The sequence below is a fragment of the Cyprinus carpio genome, chromosome B1 (genome assembly GCF_018340385.1).
Source record: "Cyprinus carpio isolate SPL01 chromosome B1, ASM1834038v1, whole genome shotgun sequence".
Taxonomy (NCBI): domain Eukaryota; kingdom Metazoa; phylum Chordata; class Actinopteri; order Cypriniformes; family Cyprinidae; genus Cyprinus; species Cyprinus carpio.
Window position 1 is genome coordinate 24111599 of NC_056597.1, and position 17372 is coordinate 24128970.

At 35.9% G+C, this 17372-nt stretch overlaps 2 protein-coding genes across 4 annotated transcripts in view; both read right to left on the reverse strand.

Annotated features, from left to right (window-relative positions):
- Positions 1-6971, reverse strand: part of LOC109097549 (vitamin K-dependent protein S-like) — a 17543-nt gene extending 10572 nt beyond the window's left edge. The window contains exons 1-6 of one of the 2 annotated variants that reach the window (XM_042717038.1): positions 6643-6963; positions 4399-4556; positions 4214-4238; positions 3058-3141; positions 1978-2100; positions 761-886 (exon numbers count right to left, since the gene is read on the reverse strand). In XM_042717038.1, coding sequence (XP_042572972.1) covers positions 761-886; positions 1978-2100; positions 3058-3141; positions 4214-4238; positions 4399-4556; positions 6643-6730 — 604 coding nt within the window. In that variant the 5' untranslated portion in view covers positions 6731-6963. Of the gene's footprint in view, positions 1-760; positions 887-1977; positions 2101-3057; positions 3142-4213; positions 4239-4398; positions 4557-6642 lie in introns of both variants that reach the window. The other variant, XM_042717039.1, reaches the window with a different exon arrangement.
- Positions 6972-8314: 1343 nt separating this feature from the next.
- LOC109097550 (ras GTPase-activating protein 3-like) overlaps positions 8315-17372 on the reverse strand; it is a 43974-nt gene continuing 34916 nt past the window's right edge. The window contains exons 14-23 of one of the 2 annotated variants that reach the window (XM_042717040.1): positions 16705-16811; positions 16549-16626; positions 15482-15559; positions 14661-14734; positions 13958-14076; positions 12869-12951; positions 12237-12445; positions 11121-11224; positions 10180-10363; positions 8315-9253 (exon numbers count right to left, since the gene is read on the reverse strand). In XM_042717040.1, coding sequence (XP_042572974.1) covers positions 9178-9253; positions 10180-10363; positions 11121-11224; positions 12237-12445; positions 12869-12951; positions 13958-14076; positions 14661-14734; positions 15482-15559; positions 16549-16626; positions 16705-16811 — 1112 coding nt within the window. In that variant the 3' untranslated portion in view covers positions 8315-9177. The remainder of the gene's footprint in view (positions 9254-10179; positions 10364-11120; positions 11225-12236; positions 12446-12868; positions 12952-13957; positions 14077-14660; positions 14735-15481; positions 15560-16548; positions 16627-16704; positions 16812-17372) is intronic. The other variant, XM_042717041.1, reaches the window with a different exon arrangement.

A 17372-nucleotide genomic window follows, 5' to 3' on the forward strand; every position in this document is an offset into this window, starting at 1 on the left:
AGTTCAATTTAAAGTAAATAAAAAATTTGAAATGTTGCCTTGGCAACTAGCTGAAAGCTGATATAAAGGAAGTATAAATAATCAGTATGTATAATGAACTAAATAAATAACTTTTATTTCAAGTAACAATTGTTGATGGTTTTAGTTGGAGTCACTGATAACCCTGATGAGCATCACTGAATGAATCTACAGCAGCACATCTCTGATCTGATGTTCCTCTTGATCTAAACACTTCTGCTTCAACGCTTGCAGCGAGTTTGACTTGCACTGAAAAGCATCGTTCCTCCTTCACCAGCATCCCAGCGTGCACCTCAAGAAGAACAGAGCTGCAGTCTAGTCACAGATTTGTTTTCATTATTCCCAGAATTCCACTGGTGTGATTTCATCACTGCACTGTTATTCTAACATGAGGAAAGATTTGAGTGCATGCGTCCAGAGACTACAAACACCACACAATCACATGCACGACATTGTGGATCCTGCAGATAAAGTCACAGGAACATCGTTTCTGCCAAAGGGAAACAGTGTCTGATGATTTATGAGCTTAAAAACACTGTTACGTAATCAACCTTTAAGTGTGTGTGTGTGTGTGTGTGGTTTTATTCTGAACGCTGGACCTCAACAACAGCTGGAGGGAATTGTGTTTCTCTTTTACAGGAAAATGCCAGGATTCCTGGAAGAGCTGCTGGAGCTCGGACTCATCTGGCAGACATGAAGCCAGCGCTGACCTCTGACCCCTGACCTGTGCAGTGACCCTCACCGATGCAGTGGATGTTGTGGTGGATGTAGAAGCCCTTCTCACAGCTGCACATGAAGCTGCCGGGGAGGTTCTCACACTTTTGGCTGCAGCCCGCAGGGAATATTGGGTCTTCACACTCATTAATATCTGTGAGCAAAAGGAGTCAATAAAATAAATATAAATAATAATAATCATCTGTGCACCACTAGTACTGACTTCTGAGCAGTAGGTGGCATTGTAACCTATGCATGTAAATGCATTATTTACATTTATGCATTTGTCAGAAGCTTTTATCCAAACTAATCTGCATTGCATTTAAGGTTTACGTCTGATTCTTTGGGAATCAAACCCATGACCTCGTTGTTGTTATGATGCATTCAAGTCCTGTGAAGATGTAATTGTGATGCATTGTGAGCTCCAGTCATTTGGTCGGAGTGAGATGTGGATGCAAAAAAAAAAAAAAGAATAAAAAAAAAAAAATTCAGAAATAATTTGTACCTCTACTTGTAAAAAATGATGAATAAATAGTGCATATCAGGTGTGTTTTCAGTATTAGGCTTGCATCTTGTGTCTTTGTAGACGTTTTTAATGTTTTATTAAATTTTCAAAGGTGTTGTAAATTGAACTATTATATATTCAATCATAATTGTACAATACTATTGGATTTGGAACATGCAACTTAGGTTTACTGTAAACTAAAAAACGCTATATTATTTTAAGTTACTGGAAAATTTATTGTAAATTTATAAAAAGCATTAAAGACTAAAGAATTAAAGAAAGTTTAAATGAAGGATTAAGGAAAATTCAGAGTTTCACACTTAGAAATTGACCGATAATCGGTTTTACTGATAATCGGTTTTATCGATATTTTCCCCTTTATTTAAGCATTTTTCATCGGTTTTGTAATATCTGCTCCAGATAAATCTTGTGGTCGTCTTAAGAATTGCACACAAGATCACCATTATTCTCAACAACTGTGTTCACAAGTCATTTAACTTGCTTTGCCTTAATCAATAAACTTTATTAACATAAGTGGAACTAATGCACAAATGAAATGTTATTTCATAAGTGCTTGATATGTAATTTAAGCTCGTCTCGTCACGTCCCAAAGATGTAACTTTACATGAATTGAATAGAACAGCCTTGAATGAGTGCATGCTGGAAATCAGAGTGTGAGTGAATTCTGTCTCTGTTGTCTGTGCTCATCACGAGTCGTGTGAAGATGAAGGTGATCTCACCCTGCTCACAGCGCTGACCCCTCCATCCCGCTTTACACACACAGGTGAAGGAGCCCTGACCGTCCACACAGCGCTCATAACCGTCCGCGTGACACGGCAGCGGCAGACACTGGTTACTGATCTCTGAAACAAACACACTCCACACTGACACAACTGGACCAGTCAGACGTCACAAAGAGCTTTACTACCAAACATTTACTCCCAGGGTAAAAAAAAAAAGTACACTTCCATAATGTACTCTAATAATGTAAAAAAATTGGTTTAATAATTTTTTTATTAAAATTTGTTTTTTAGATTTTTTAATTATTATTATTTTTGATATTTTTTGAGTATTTTAATATGTGCTATTTTGTGATTTCGTGAATATAAACTAAAATGTGCTTTTAACACACTTTAGTCGCGATTTGAGTGTACTAGTGTATGAAAGATGGGTTCAAGTGTACTACAAATGCTTACTAAATACATCTGTGTCCCTGCAGCACAGAAGCAGTCATCAGTAGCACAGGTATATTTGTAGCAATAGACAACAATACATTGTATGAGTCACAATTATACATTTCTCTTTTATGACAAAAATCATTAGGATATTAAGTAAAGATCATGTTCCATGAAGATATTTTGTAACATTTCCTACCGTAAATATATCAAAACTTAATTTTTGATTAGTAATATGCATTGCTAAGAACTTCATTTGAACAACTTTAAAGATGATTTTCTCAATATTTAGATTTTTTTGCTTCCTCAGATTCCAGATTTTCAAATATTGTCCTCCTAACACACCAGACATCAATGGAGAGATTATTTATTCAGCTTTCAGATCCAGGGTCACGTTTTTAAATCCAGAGATAGTCTTAAAAGTGCATTTTAGTTTATATTCACGGTGTCCCGAAATAGCACAGTTGATCTTAAGAAGTACTAAAGAATCATTTTTAGTATATTAAGTACAAAATTAGTGAGTGAAAATAGAGCACTTTAACTACACTATGGAAGCAAACTTTTTTTAACCTGGGTTACCAAGACGACAGCAGCTTCCAGTGCAGAAGAAAGCACAGACATACACTGTAAGTAACACTAAATCACCTTGAACACAGGTGCGCAGGTTCTGAGGGATCCCAGGCTGAGAGTTTGGAGTATTGATCCCGACGCGGTGAGAGCCCAGACACACTACACACACACACACACACACACACACACACGCTTCAGTCTGTCTGTGTCATAAACCATTACAATTTCAATCTTAAGCAAAAATAATACAAGTGCTTCATTCAGTTCAGGATCGTGTAACAATATACTCTCTGTTTCTACAGCAGCCTCTCAATCTCACTGTAATACTGACTGTATTTATCACACTTCAACCCTTTTATTAAATTTAAAAAAACATTTCCTAACAAGCTGCTACTGAACGATAGTTTCATTTAGGCAAAATCTGCACCAATTCTTCCATCATTCATTTTATTTAAAGTCAAGACACCGCAGACAAAACCGGTGTTTTCATGCATTTGTCAGTTTTTTATTCTATTTTGTCTTCTTTTCTTTCAGACTAGAAGAAAGAAACCATCCTAAATACACACTGAAGCGTTGATTTTACTGCACTTTATCTATTTGTGTCTGTAGATTTCAATCTCGAAAGAGTTTTTTCTCTTACAAACGGCAAACTACTGTATGCTCTGAAGGTCTGTTCATATTTCATTCACAACATTTTACTCCTAAAAACCTGGTGAAAACGTCTTTGTTTTCTGCCTGTTGACAGCATTTTCTAATTTATGGAGCGATAAAAAGAGAAATCCAGAGTCCCCTCTGGAAATATGATGACAAAATCAAACAAGAATTATGAGTCTGACTGTATCCAATCTTCAGATCTATGTGCTGGAAATGTATGCAAATTACTGCCTATTTCATTAGATAATGCCTAATTTGCATATTTAAACAGAGCATTTCAGAAACCCGTGCTTATGTGCTGTGATTAATCAGCTTCATATCTGTTAGTCTATACACCTGTAGTGTCTTGCCTTACTTTGTATTTAGTTATATGATTATTGTAAATATAGAATATTCTCTGTTAAAAAAGGAAGAAAATGACTGAGTCTGTTTTGTTGGTCTCTTCTCGTTGTACAGGGACTCTTTGAGTCAAAGCAGCTTCAGTTCCAGTGAGTTTTATAATCAGATTCCGAGCCACTGTACACGCTCAGGATTACTGGAAGTGTTGATTTGCACAAAAATAATGAGGACGACTTACCAACATACTTGGGATAGAAATATTCCTGAAAGAGCAGAGAACAAATGTCTTCATGAGATTATTTCCAGACATCACAAGCCATGCAGTGATTCATTACCAGTGTGATAAACTAACATTTCTTTATTTCTGAAGAGTGCTCTCCTGCATTCAACGAGGTGAGGCATCCATCAGCTGACACAACTCACCGTTTCCAGATTGTTCTCGAAGATTTCCCGCGCCTCCTCTTTATTGCACAGCTCCTCGATGCACTCGCGCTCCAGGTTTCCTTTCTTGCTCTCCTCAAACAGAGTGTTAGCTCGTCTGTGTCGCAGCAGGAACTGAGACGCTTTATTCTGTGAGAGAACTGGACACGAGAGCACACTTCAGATCTGAGCGTCTGAGTGCCTTCACATCACTTACTGAACGGTAAAATGCCATTTCACCAAACACCATGGTAATACTGCGGTTTTGATGGCCAGTGAGTGCATACACACGTTATACACAATATTTACTCGAAAACACTGAAAACATTTCATCATTCCTTCACAAAAACAGTCTCTAGGCTTTTTTAAAGCTAAAGCTTCTGCACCGTTATCAGCCAATATCTCTGACGGATCATACCGGTCTGTACACGTGACCCTGGAGCACAGAACCAGTCTTAAGAAGCACAGGTATATTTATGGATATATGTATGGGTCAAAATTATCCATTTTTCTTTTAAGCCAAAAATCATTAGGATATTAAGTAAAGATCATGTTCCATGAAGATATTTAGTAAATGTCCTACCATAAATATATCAAAACTTAATTTTTGATTAGTAATATGCATTGATGAGAACTTCATTTGAACAACTTTAAAGATGATTTTCTCAATATTTAGATGTTTTTGCACCCTCAGATTCCAGATTTTCAAATAGCTGTATCTCGGCCAAATATTGTCCAATCCCAACAAATTATACACCAATGGAATGATTATTTATTCAGCATTTTCACATACTGTATACATTTCAAATTCAAAAAAAGTACCCTTATGACAGTTTTTTTGCTCCAGGGTCACATATATCAATCTATCATTGATTTGAAGTTCTATGTATGTATAATCACGGTTTAAACAATGTACCATGGTAGCGCTATAGTATATGAAAGACTATAACATAAAGCTCAGTGAAGACCAGACAGATCTTCAGAAAATGAGTCCACTTCATGAACATCAGCTTTAACTCGATCAAATGCCTTCATTGTGCGGGTCAGTGGAGTTACGCAGGGATTTATTTCCCCACGTGCCACTGCTGGAGTCTCTTACTGGAGCACATTTCTGGAATAACACTGACACAGAGCTTGAGATGAACCAGAGCGTGATGTATTTTAAACAAGACTATCGATTTTAACTATCTGTTGTCAGTCTGTAAGGTAGATTAGTTTCATTCACTCACACACACACACACACACACACACACAATGCAAGTATGAATAAAAATGGCCATACTGCACTTCCTCAGTCACATCACTTCATATTGTTATGTCTGTAAAGCATTAGAAGGTAATGCAGTCTGCTGGAGCTTACACTCTTACTTCTGTAAACACTTACAGTGACTTTTGTAAAACACTGCAACATTGTAACTTCACAAATGCTGTTAATTTTGTAAACATTGTTACTTTTGTGAACACTGCTACAGTTGTCACTTTCTGAATTCTGTTATTTTTTTGAAACATAGCTACTTTTGTATACTGCACATTCTTCATTTGTAAATGCTGTTACTTTTGTAAACACTGCTACATTGTTGCTTTGTAAATTCTGTTATTTTTAGAAACATTGTCACTTTGTTACTTCTGTGAACACTGTTGAACACTAAAATTGTTACTTTGTAAAGAAATACTGTTTATTTTGGAAAAGCATTCAATTACTTTTGTTACACCGCAACATTGTAACTTGGTTTTGGAAACAGCTAATACTGTTAATTCTGTAAACAATGTTACTTTTGGAAACGCTGCTTCAATGTTGCTTTGTAAATGTTGTTTTCAGAAACATTGTAACACTGTGATTGCATTTCAACTCAAACAAGTACATACAGTCATCATATTCATGTCATATGCTACAAAAAATGTACTATAGCAACCATGGTACTTTTTCCTCCAAACTGCCACAGATACTGTAGTTACTGTTTCTGATATACAACCACAATACTACTGCGAGATCTGCTTTAAACACTCTCGCGGTCATTTTGGTTCATTTCTTAGCGATAAATACCAAGTTGCCACAGTTTGGTAGTAACATGAACCAAATACTCTGGTGTAAACTGTGGTAAATGTAAAGGTAAATACTGCTCAGAAAACGGCTGGTCAAAGTAACTGTTCCTGGACGCTTTTAATCACACTGTGACAGTAAACGGTTGGTAAAGTGAATGTTTTGATCTCGCTGAAGCGTTCTGGGTTAGTTAGTGTTTTACTCACATCGCTGTGCTCCGCAGAGTTCAGCGCGCAGCAGCAGCAGCACGAGGCCGAGCAGAGAGCCGCTCCGCGCCGCAGACAGCCTCCGCATGCTCCCGCTCTTCGACACGGTCAGCCGCTCCAGAGACTCCCGCTTCGGAACCGAACTCAAACACGGGGTTCTTCCTGCTCACCTTCCTCTAGTTCGGCCACACGCTCATGACGGGCCAGTATGGGTTAACCATGGGTAGACTAGTAGCCCTCAGCTGGTCGCTGCGCTCAGGCAGGCGAGTGGACACACTGAAGTTAAAAGGAAATTATGTAACAGGAATTGCAGCTGATTTGTTCTTAATAAATAATTAATTTAACCTCTTAATTTATTTGCCCAGTTAAAAGTTTGCGGTTTGACTCACTGAACAAACAAAAGAAAGAAATTTGAGAAAGTTCTCAGCAGACAAACAAAAGAAAGAAAGAAACCGCTATTTTTTTGAAACATTGTTACTTTGTTGCTCAGACCTCAGTATGAACTCATTCCTCAACAAATGTTCTGAGCTGCTCCACGGTTTTTTGTGAGCTTACTACATGAACCGGGTCTGTTTTATTTCTCCACAGATGTTTTAGGAGAAACATCTGACCTCATGAGGAGCAACTTCTGAGCAATAAAACTTTCCTCTGAACTGAGTGAAACACAGCATTAGTTGATCAGTAAAATCCATCCCTTACGAAAATTAACCATGGTTTTACTATAAATGAAACCAAAACACCATACCACAGTTTAACCATGGTATTTAAAGTAAAACTGTGGTTATACAAATGGTAATCAATACAGAAAAAACCATGGTCACTACAGTGCTGCTATAATAAATCCATGGTTAATGATCGTAAGAGATTAACACTGAAAACAACACTATTGCATCTTCATGTTTGTTCCTGAAGTCATTTTTCATCTCTTTTATGTTTCGTGTTTTTGAGAAGCAAACAGTATTTGGGAATAAAGACTCGGACACGGATCTCTTTGCTATTGCCTTCATTTGGACGAAGGAAAGACGTGTGTGTCGTTCAGTGGGCTGGTCTGTACACACACTGCTGGCCCTTCTCGAGGATCCTTCATTAATTACAGATCAAACACACAATTACTCATAGGTCACATTATTGCATACTTCATACTGTGCGCATGGATTACTCGGAGTTTTGATTTGATTAATTGTTCCCACAAAAACATTATTCTGCGATATAAAAATAAATAGCAATTCATTTGGGCAAGAAATCGGGTCTGTTTTCAAATATCTAAGCACTGAAACATGCATCACTGAGGGACGTACAGAAACACAACTGTGTTAAAAATACAACACCATACTGACAAAAGAACACAAGCGGGAAATCTCCAGCTCATCTTTCACCCCAAAATCATAAGAAAATTCGAAATGATTTTCACCATAAACAATATGAAGCATGGAAGCTTGATTCTGCCACGGGATAAAACAATACAAAAAAAGTAATTGACTTTTTATTTCACAATTATGACTTTCTTCTCACAATTCTGAGAAAACAACAACAACAACCTCAGACTGCAAGATAAAAACTAAAAAGTGAGAGATATAAACTCAAGTCTGGGGAAAAAAGTCTGAACTCTGGGATAAAAAGACAATTACCTTTTTAATTTTTTTCATTTTGTGGCAGAAATGGGCTACCGTACATTACAGTAAAATATTTTGCATTAAAATAATGTGATTTTAATATTTTAATATTATACGTATTTTAATATTAATTATTATTTGTATATTATTAGATATATATTTATAATATATTAATATTATATGATTTCAGGGTGAAGTTTGAGCAGGACATGATCTTGACAGGTTTTATGAAATGCATCAAAATAGTAAATCCATATTAAATATCTCTATAAAGTGTGATGTGATGAACTGGGAATTATTATTGATAATTAATCAATGAAACACACTCATGATCCTTATTTCAGATTCTCTCACACACACACACACACATGCTGTAACCAGAGCAGGATATCAGTGAATTTACAGGACGTGAGACGTAACAGAGAGTATAAAAACACAAGTGTGATGCTGAACACGACTGGACCCACAAACCATCAGCGCCACGCCACATGCTGGACATCTGCATGCTGTAAGACACCACACCACACGCTTCCCACAATGCAGCGCTGCTTCTGCGGGCGTGACATCAATACTGGACGCGTGTGAACGGAGGGAAGAGCAGGCAGAAACAGAGCAGAGTTCAAAACACGCTTACAGCTCTCACATCCACAACCAGAGCCTGTCAAAGCAGAGGATCGTGACATCTGTCCTACAGTCCAATACTCTGTTATAAAAACATCCACCGCTAGAGGACGTCTGCTCGTCTCCTAGCTTAAAAACATCATCAAACGTTAAAACGGAGCTACATCGTCCATGGATGTGCATGGCGGCTGCTGATTGGTTAAAACCGTATAAAAACACCAGAGGTTTAGCTTTCGTCTGTGACCGCCTTCCTGTCTGAGACGCGACTGTTGCCGTGGAACGGTGTCTGCAGTGGGCGTGGTCAGATGGAGTAGGTGGAGCTTTCTGACTGCTGACGGATGTAACACTGGAAGCTCTGATCACCGATTGGATGTTCCCTGTAAACACAAACACGTGATGCTTTAGAATGACCAACAACAACTTTTAATTTATAAACATCAAATAAAGTTAACCAGTAAGTCAAAGTAAGTTTTTTAGGATTCTTTGTATACTATTAAAGTATGTATTAATATTTTGAATTAGATTTTATTTTTATATTTTCAGTTTTCAATTTAATTTTAGTTTATGTGCTTTTGTCGTTTTTATTAGTTTTTATTTTTATATATTGTTCTGTTTCTCTTATTTTCAAGTTTTAGTAACATTACATGCTTTTTTGTAATTTTTATTACCTTTTTAATCTTTCTATTTGTCTCTATTTTTCAGTTTTAGTAATTTTATGTGCTTTTGTAATTTTTATTACCTTTTTATATTTCTATTATCTTTCATTCATTTTTATTTCAGCTTTAGTTATTTTCTTGTGTTTTTTTTGTTTTTTTTATTATTTTTTTATATGTTTTTATTTTTCTTTTTTTTTGTTTTTGTTTTTTTGTTATTAGCCTGTGTTTTTTTTGTTTTTTTTTTTCTTTTTATATTTCTATTATCTTTTATTTATTTTTATTTCAGCTTTAGTTATTTTGTTATGTGTTTTTGTCATTTTTATTTTATTTGTCTTTATTTTTATTTTGTTGTGCTTTTCTGAATATTTCTATTTACCTATTTCTAGTAGTTATTTTATTTCAGTTTTAGTTATTTAACTCAAACTTGTTTTACTGCACAGCTCTAGATATGAAATAAGAAACATTTATTCTAAAAAGTGTAAAGCAATATATATATATTCTATATATCAAATCTCAACTGTCAGATTTTCTTTTTTTGTCCAAAGATATAACTATATTAATGTCCAGCTCTAATATGTGAAATGCAACTTTAAGACCTGAAGATATTAAGATATTATAGATCATGATTTTGCTTCTGTGGTACTTACTGGCTGCCGTACTTGGTTTTCCTGAACTTGTCTCGTTTGTACTGCATGTGCTGCTGCTCCAGTGTCTGTACGGCTGAGATGACGAGTCTCAGGGTCTTATACGTCTCCTGCGGGTCGTCGATCACAAACGTGGAGTATTCCTCCTGCTCAGGACCGTCGTACACCGACTTACTGCCACACGCCTCTGGATTCACAGACGAGACACGCTGATGCATCGTACTGAGTCACGCCAGCAACCTCATTGTGTTCATTCTCACTGTAATGTTCTCCACCATAAAATTCTCAACCTTTTTGGCTTAACATAAACTAAAACTGGGTGTGTTGATATTTTAAGTCCTTCAACTACAACTGAATAAGAATGTTAAAGGGATAGTTCACCCAAAAATGAAAATTCATTAATTACTCACCCGTAAGATCTTCATTCATCTCCAGGTCACAAATTAAGATGTTTTTGATGAAATCCGAGAGCTCTCTGACCCTCCGTAGACAGCAAGGATCCTTACACGATCAAGGCTCAGAAACATAAAATAATCCACGTGACATCAGAGGTTCAACCGTAATTAAACGAAGCTACGAGAATACTTTTTGTGCACAAAGAAAACAAAAAAAATGACTTGATACGGCTGAACCCCTGATGTCAGGATCTTTGCAGTCTATTGAGGGTCAGAGAGCTCTCGGATTTCATCAAAATCATCTTAATGTGTGTTCTGGAGATGAACGAAGATCTTACGGGTTTGGAACGACACGAGGGTGAGTAATTAATGACTGAATCTTCATTTTTGGGTGAACTATCCCTTTAATTGAAGTACTTTGAAGTCAGACTTGTAAGTTTCCTGAGTTGACCACCACTGGACGCCGTGTCAATCACTTTGGATAAGTGTGTGTCATAGGCATGAATGTAAATGTGTAGTGATCGTTCAGTAGTGTGTTCTCTCTCTCACCCTGCATCTTGACTAGTTTGGCCATGTATGTGCTGTAGAGCGAGTAGATCCGCTCCGTCTCTCGGTCTCCGTCTACATCCAGCTGGATGTTGGCTGGAAGTCCCCTGAACCACAGAAACACAGACACAAACGTTTCCTAGATATTATGTTTAAATATGTAAATAAGGCATTATCTAATTAAATGTGCACTTATTTGCATCCATAAATCTGCAGCACATAAATCTGAAGATTAGATAAATCCAGGTTCATTATCTTGTTTGATTTTGTTGACAGACAGAAAACAAACTCATTTTCACCATGTTTTTAGGAGTAAAATGTTGTGTAAATCAGTGTGAAGGAAATACGAACAAACCTTCAGAATAGAGCGAGGAATAAAACGGTACAGTTTGCTGTTTGTAAAAGACAAAACTCTTTAAAGATTGAAATCTACAGACGCGACTAGAGAAAGTGCAATAAAATAAATGTGTATTTTGCACCGTTTCTTTCCTCTAGACTGAAAGAAGAGACATGATACGGAGCAAAATAAACCAAAATCACAAAACTGAGATCACAAATAGATAAAGCGTAATAAAATTATATTAAAAACAATTAAATGTATAAAATATTAAATAAATAGATTAAATTAGATTTAAAATTAAAACACCTTTTAAAAAATACATAATATAAAAAATATATATATATATTTCACTTGTGTGAAAGACAAATAGAAGCAAAATAGACAAAAATGTCAAAATTGTCCAGTGCATTAAAAAACTAATTTTACTGTGTTTTTCTTACTTGAACGCTTATGTTTAGATGTAAAATGAAAAAAGTAGGTAATGCACTTGTTCTTATAGTTGTTTATTTTTTGCATCCATTCTTATTTATACCAACAAAGATAAAATAAAAAACAGCTACATTGTGATTATTAATATAGTAATGATTATTAAGAAAAGAAGTGGGGGAAAAGATGTAACGTTGCTCGGTGATTTTGCTTTGGTTTTTCTCTAAATTTACTTCACTGACTCCATCGAATTCAATAGTTACTTTTGAGGGAGTAGGGGAATATTGTAACGCTGGTCAGGAGTCTAACAATAGAAGTGTTTAGCCGCAGAAACAGGAGCGCTGTGGACTCACCCTGTGCAGGGCGTGCAGCCGGGAGCCGTGTCCGCAGACAGCTTGCAGCAGAGCCAGTGTCCGTTGAGGAACGCAGACGGGTGGTAAGTGCTCAGACGCTTGCGGTTACACTGACTGACCTTGGTCAGGATGTCGATCCAGTCGCGCGCCTCCACACAGTTATTAGCCTGGATGTAGAGCGCCCTCTCCGGCTGGATGACCTGGAACATCTGCAGGAAAACCACAGCGCTGCTGCAGGAGATGTCTATGACACAATCAGATCTGACCCTGGAGCACAAGACCAGTCAGAAGGGCCATTTCTTTTTAATTGAGATTTATATATCGTCCGAAAGCTGAAAAATAATCTCTCCATTGATGTCTGGTTTGTTAGGAGGACAATATTTGAAAATCTGGAATCTGAGGGTGCAAAAAAATCTAAATATTGAGAAAATCATCTTTAAAGTTGTTCAAATGAAGTTCTTAGCAATGCATATTACTAATCAAAAATTAAGTTTTGATATATTTACAGTAGGAGATTTACAAAATATCTTCATGGAACATGATCTTTACTTAATATCCTAATGATTTTTGGCATAAAAGACTGCTTTTGTGCTGCAGGGACACAGATGTGAATCTGAAGTGGTTTCTCTTACGTTCTTCATTTTGAAGGACTCTTCCTCGAGTCTCTCTACAGCCAGGATGTTCTCAATAGGGATGCTGCACAGAGCGCCCTCTCCTGGACACAAGCACAGACACACATCAGCACTGGTGACCACACAGACACACCAACAACAACACAAAACACACTCAAGGATGGATGTACAAGCGGCTGTACGGACAGGAAAACGTTTGATTGATTCGTGTATACCGGTGTGTTCTGCTCAGTCTTTGTCTCTGGTGTCCACTGCACCTTTTAAAAATCACTCTGACCTATGACCTATATTTCTATATATGACTGTTTTCATGTGTTTTTATGTCTTTGGGATCAGTAATATTTTTAATGTTTTTGAAATAATTTTTTTCTGCTCACCGAGGCTGCATTTATTTAGTTAAAATTACAGTACAAATTGTGAAATATTATTACAATTTAAAGTAACTGTTTTCTATGTGAATATGTGTTAAAGTGTAATTTATTTCTGTGATGTGCAGCTGTATTTTCAGCATCATTACTCCAGTCTTCAGTGTCACATGATCTTCAGAAATCATTCAATATGATGATTTGCTGCTCAAGAAACATTTCTGATTATTATCAATGTTGAACACAGTTGTGCTGCTCAATATTTTTGTGGAAACCGTGATGCGTTTTATTTTTCAGGATTCACCGATGAACAGAAAGTTCAGAAGAACAGCGTTTATTTGAAACAGAAATCTTTTGTAACATTATAAATGTCTTTACTGACACTTTGTATCAATTTAATGCGTCCCTGATGAATAAAAGTGTTCTTTTTTTTTTAAAATCTTATTGACCCCAATTTTTTCAAATGAACTGTATATTTGCCATTATTTATATTTCTATTATCATTCTGAAAAATACATATATTTATAGTTTTGAAGTAAAATTCAAATGAACTGTATATTTGCCATTATTTATATTTCTATTATCATTGTGATTATTTATATTTATTTTATCATTCTGAAAAAATACATATATTTATAGTTTTGAAGTAAAATAGTTGTTTCTTCACAAACACATGATGAACGGCAGACGCCTCACACACCTGAAGCGAGAGTTTGGGACAAACCTTTTGCGTTACCTTTGGTTTTGTGGTAAGTGAACTCGTGGTTGGTCAGCCGGAACCATCTCTTCTTGAAGTTCTTCAGACCGAAGCGGTTTCGCCCTTGAGCTCGTTTGATCATGAATCTGGAGGGTCAGAGGAGAAGCAGTCTCAACAGCAGTGTTTATGTGTCCTCGACGGCTCTCAGTACATTCAGCGTTTCTGGCTACGTTTAAAATCAAAACATATTGATCATTTAATAATTGCTGAAATGCTAAAATGTCTGTTTTCAGCTTTCAAATAGGTGTCCCATGATTGATAAATAAATATTTGATTGCTGAATATTGTACCCTAATTGACGTCTAATCCGAACCTCAGTCCGAGTCAGTGTAATGGTGAAGGTTTCACGCTTTTTAGTATTTTTAAAATACGATAGTGGCTGCTGTATTTTGTAGTTTATTTTGATACACTGCTAACAGGAAAGGGAGAGACCATCAGGAACATCAGGAGAACAACAGAGACACTGAGGAGGCTAGGCAGGGGTCAGGAGGTTAAGGGTCAAAGGTCACAACAGCAGCTTACCTGCCAGAGCCTTTGGCATCAAACCTCTTAATAACGAGTTTAACGCTCCTGCGTCCAGCAGAGAAACACACACACACACACACACACACACATGCTGATTGGTCTGGCACTAACACAGTGAGCTGTGAGGTCTGTGAGCGTCTCTCACCCTTCCTTCAGCATGATGGGCGTCTCGATGCTCTTCTGATCCCAGCGGGCCGAGGACGAGATCAGATCCAGGAACTGCGACACAGACACACGCGACATATATTCAAGAAACGGCTAAAACACATCTCTTCCATCTAACTAATGTTCTCAATCCACAGCAGAACTGTAGCAAGTCTCTGAGCAACACAGACGTGTTCAGTTTCTGAATGAATCCGTGTTTTGAACGAATCGTGTGAATCAATGATTCAAAGATCCGCTCATAAAGAGAGCCATTTACTTCATTCCTGAATGAATCTCATAATGTCTCATAAAGACTTCTACCGCCACCTGCTGGCAGATTTAGTTTCTTATTTAGTGTATCATTTCATAAAAATAATAATAATAATAAAATTAAAAACATTAAAGGTATAGTTCACCCCAAAAAAATACAATTCTGCCATCATTTACTGACCCTCATGTCGTTTTAAACCTTCTTTTGTGGAACATTAAAGTTTGTCACGAAGCTGACTTTCACTGTATGAACAAAAAATACTGAGATGTTTCTCAAATTATCTTCTATGTTCCATAGTTTATATTTGGCCGTTGTAGCCTAATTGTTTATTTGTAATCAATTTTTATGTTGAATCAAACTAAATATTTATTTCTAAAGTTACAATTTGTAACGTCTCCTTGATACTTTCTCATTTAACACAAAAATAGCTTTAAATAATCTTTTGTGGGTAATTTCACAGTCATTTATTTTGTGATTAATTAGGTTAACGATTTTAATCGACTGACAGCCATTATATATATATATATATACTGTACATGATAGCCACTCACGTTCTTCACTGCATCTGCGTACTTCTGCTCGTTGAAGTAGTCGTAGAACGCAGCCATGTAGGACTCTTTGAAGTTGGCCTGTCAGAGAGAGACGAGAGCGTTCTTTAGTTTACCAGTATGAACAGCACAGAAGAGTTTTCTATCAGAATATCAGTCCACATGTCATCATCACTACATTCTGACGAGTTATGAAAAGAAAAAAAACCTTTAAATCTACATATGTATTTTTTTGTGCAAAAATGTGTCTTTCTGTTCAACCTCGTTATGCTATGACATTACCCGCTTTTAAAAAATAAAGTTTTGTTTTGGGTAATTTAAATCAAGCTGAAATAAAATGAAATATAAATATTACATTAAATATTCAACCAAAGAAATTCTGAAAAAAAAAAAAAATCTGAACTGTTGCCTTGGCAATAAATTAAAATACAATAAGTTAAAGTAAAACTGAAATAAAAATAAAATAAAGTTATATAATGTAAAAACACAGAAAAAAATCCCAATAACTAATAATGACAAAAGCACATAAAAATACTAAAACTGAAACTGAAAGAAAAATTTATTAAAGCTATATAGAATTACATAAAAACTGCATAAAATGCGAAAAGCATGTAACAAAATTACTAAAGCTAAAAGAAAAAAATAATAAAAACTATATAGAAATATATATATACTGTATATATATATATAAAATTAACATGTCAAAAGCACAAAATGAAATGACTAAAACTGGAAGAAAAATATATTGACGCTATATAAATATATTTAAAAAAATGAGAGAAGCACATAACAAAACTACTAAAACGTAAAATTAAAAATAAAACTGAAAATATAAAAACAAATAATTCAAACATTAATAAATATTAGAATAGTATATAAACAATATTAAAATAACACTGGATTATATTTCAGAAAGTGACATCATAACAGTCCAGACAAAGGACGATTTCTCTTATATTTACAATACTGAGTATTTTATCACATTATATTATTTTACATGCATTATGTCACAAATAATGTAGCACGTCTGGATTTTTAACGGTAAATACCTGCTGATAATGTTCACTTACAGATTTGGACTTGGCCAGGCTTCCCAGAGTTTGGATGGTTTTGGAAACGAGCGTCAGCGTCCGAGACGTGTACGGATCCTTTACAGAGACAAAAATGATCAAAATAACACATCTTGATAAATATCAGATGGACAACAGAGAGGAGGCGGTACACACCGGGTGATGCGGACGCAGGTGGAAGAGGTTCGGAGAGAGGATGGCAGGAGCAAAGAAACGGAGGAAGATGAAGCTGCTAACAGCTGTGTACCGCACATCCGGGTCAACTGCAGAAACACACACGCCATCATCATCATCATCATCATCATCGCGGATCACTTTACTAAAGCCTGTGGACTAAAACAAAGCCAATCCGGTTCCCTGCAGTGTTCATTTGCGACCTGAAGGTGGCAGTGTAACACTGACAAAATTTAACGCAGCAGCTGAAGTAAACACAAGAACAAATGTGAGGGAAACTAATGTCTGATTACAGGACACTTATTACTGTCATCAAACCCTGCTCTTCAGTGAAATCTACATCCTAATGCATGTGACTGCCTTCCAACTGCTTCAGAGAACATAAAACTGCTCATGAAAGAAAAAACTATCAAACTAAAAATGATTAAAAATTATTTTTGGGTTATTGAAATCAAGCTAAAAAATTAATAAATTTTAGATTAAAAATTTTACTTAGAAATTAGAAATGCTGCCTTGGCTATAAACTAAATCACAAGTACTAAAATTATGGAAAAATTAATTAAAGCTATACAGAAATATTTAAATAATAATAATAAAAATACACAGACAAATACACAAATAACAATATAACCAAAAGCTAAACTAAAATT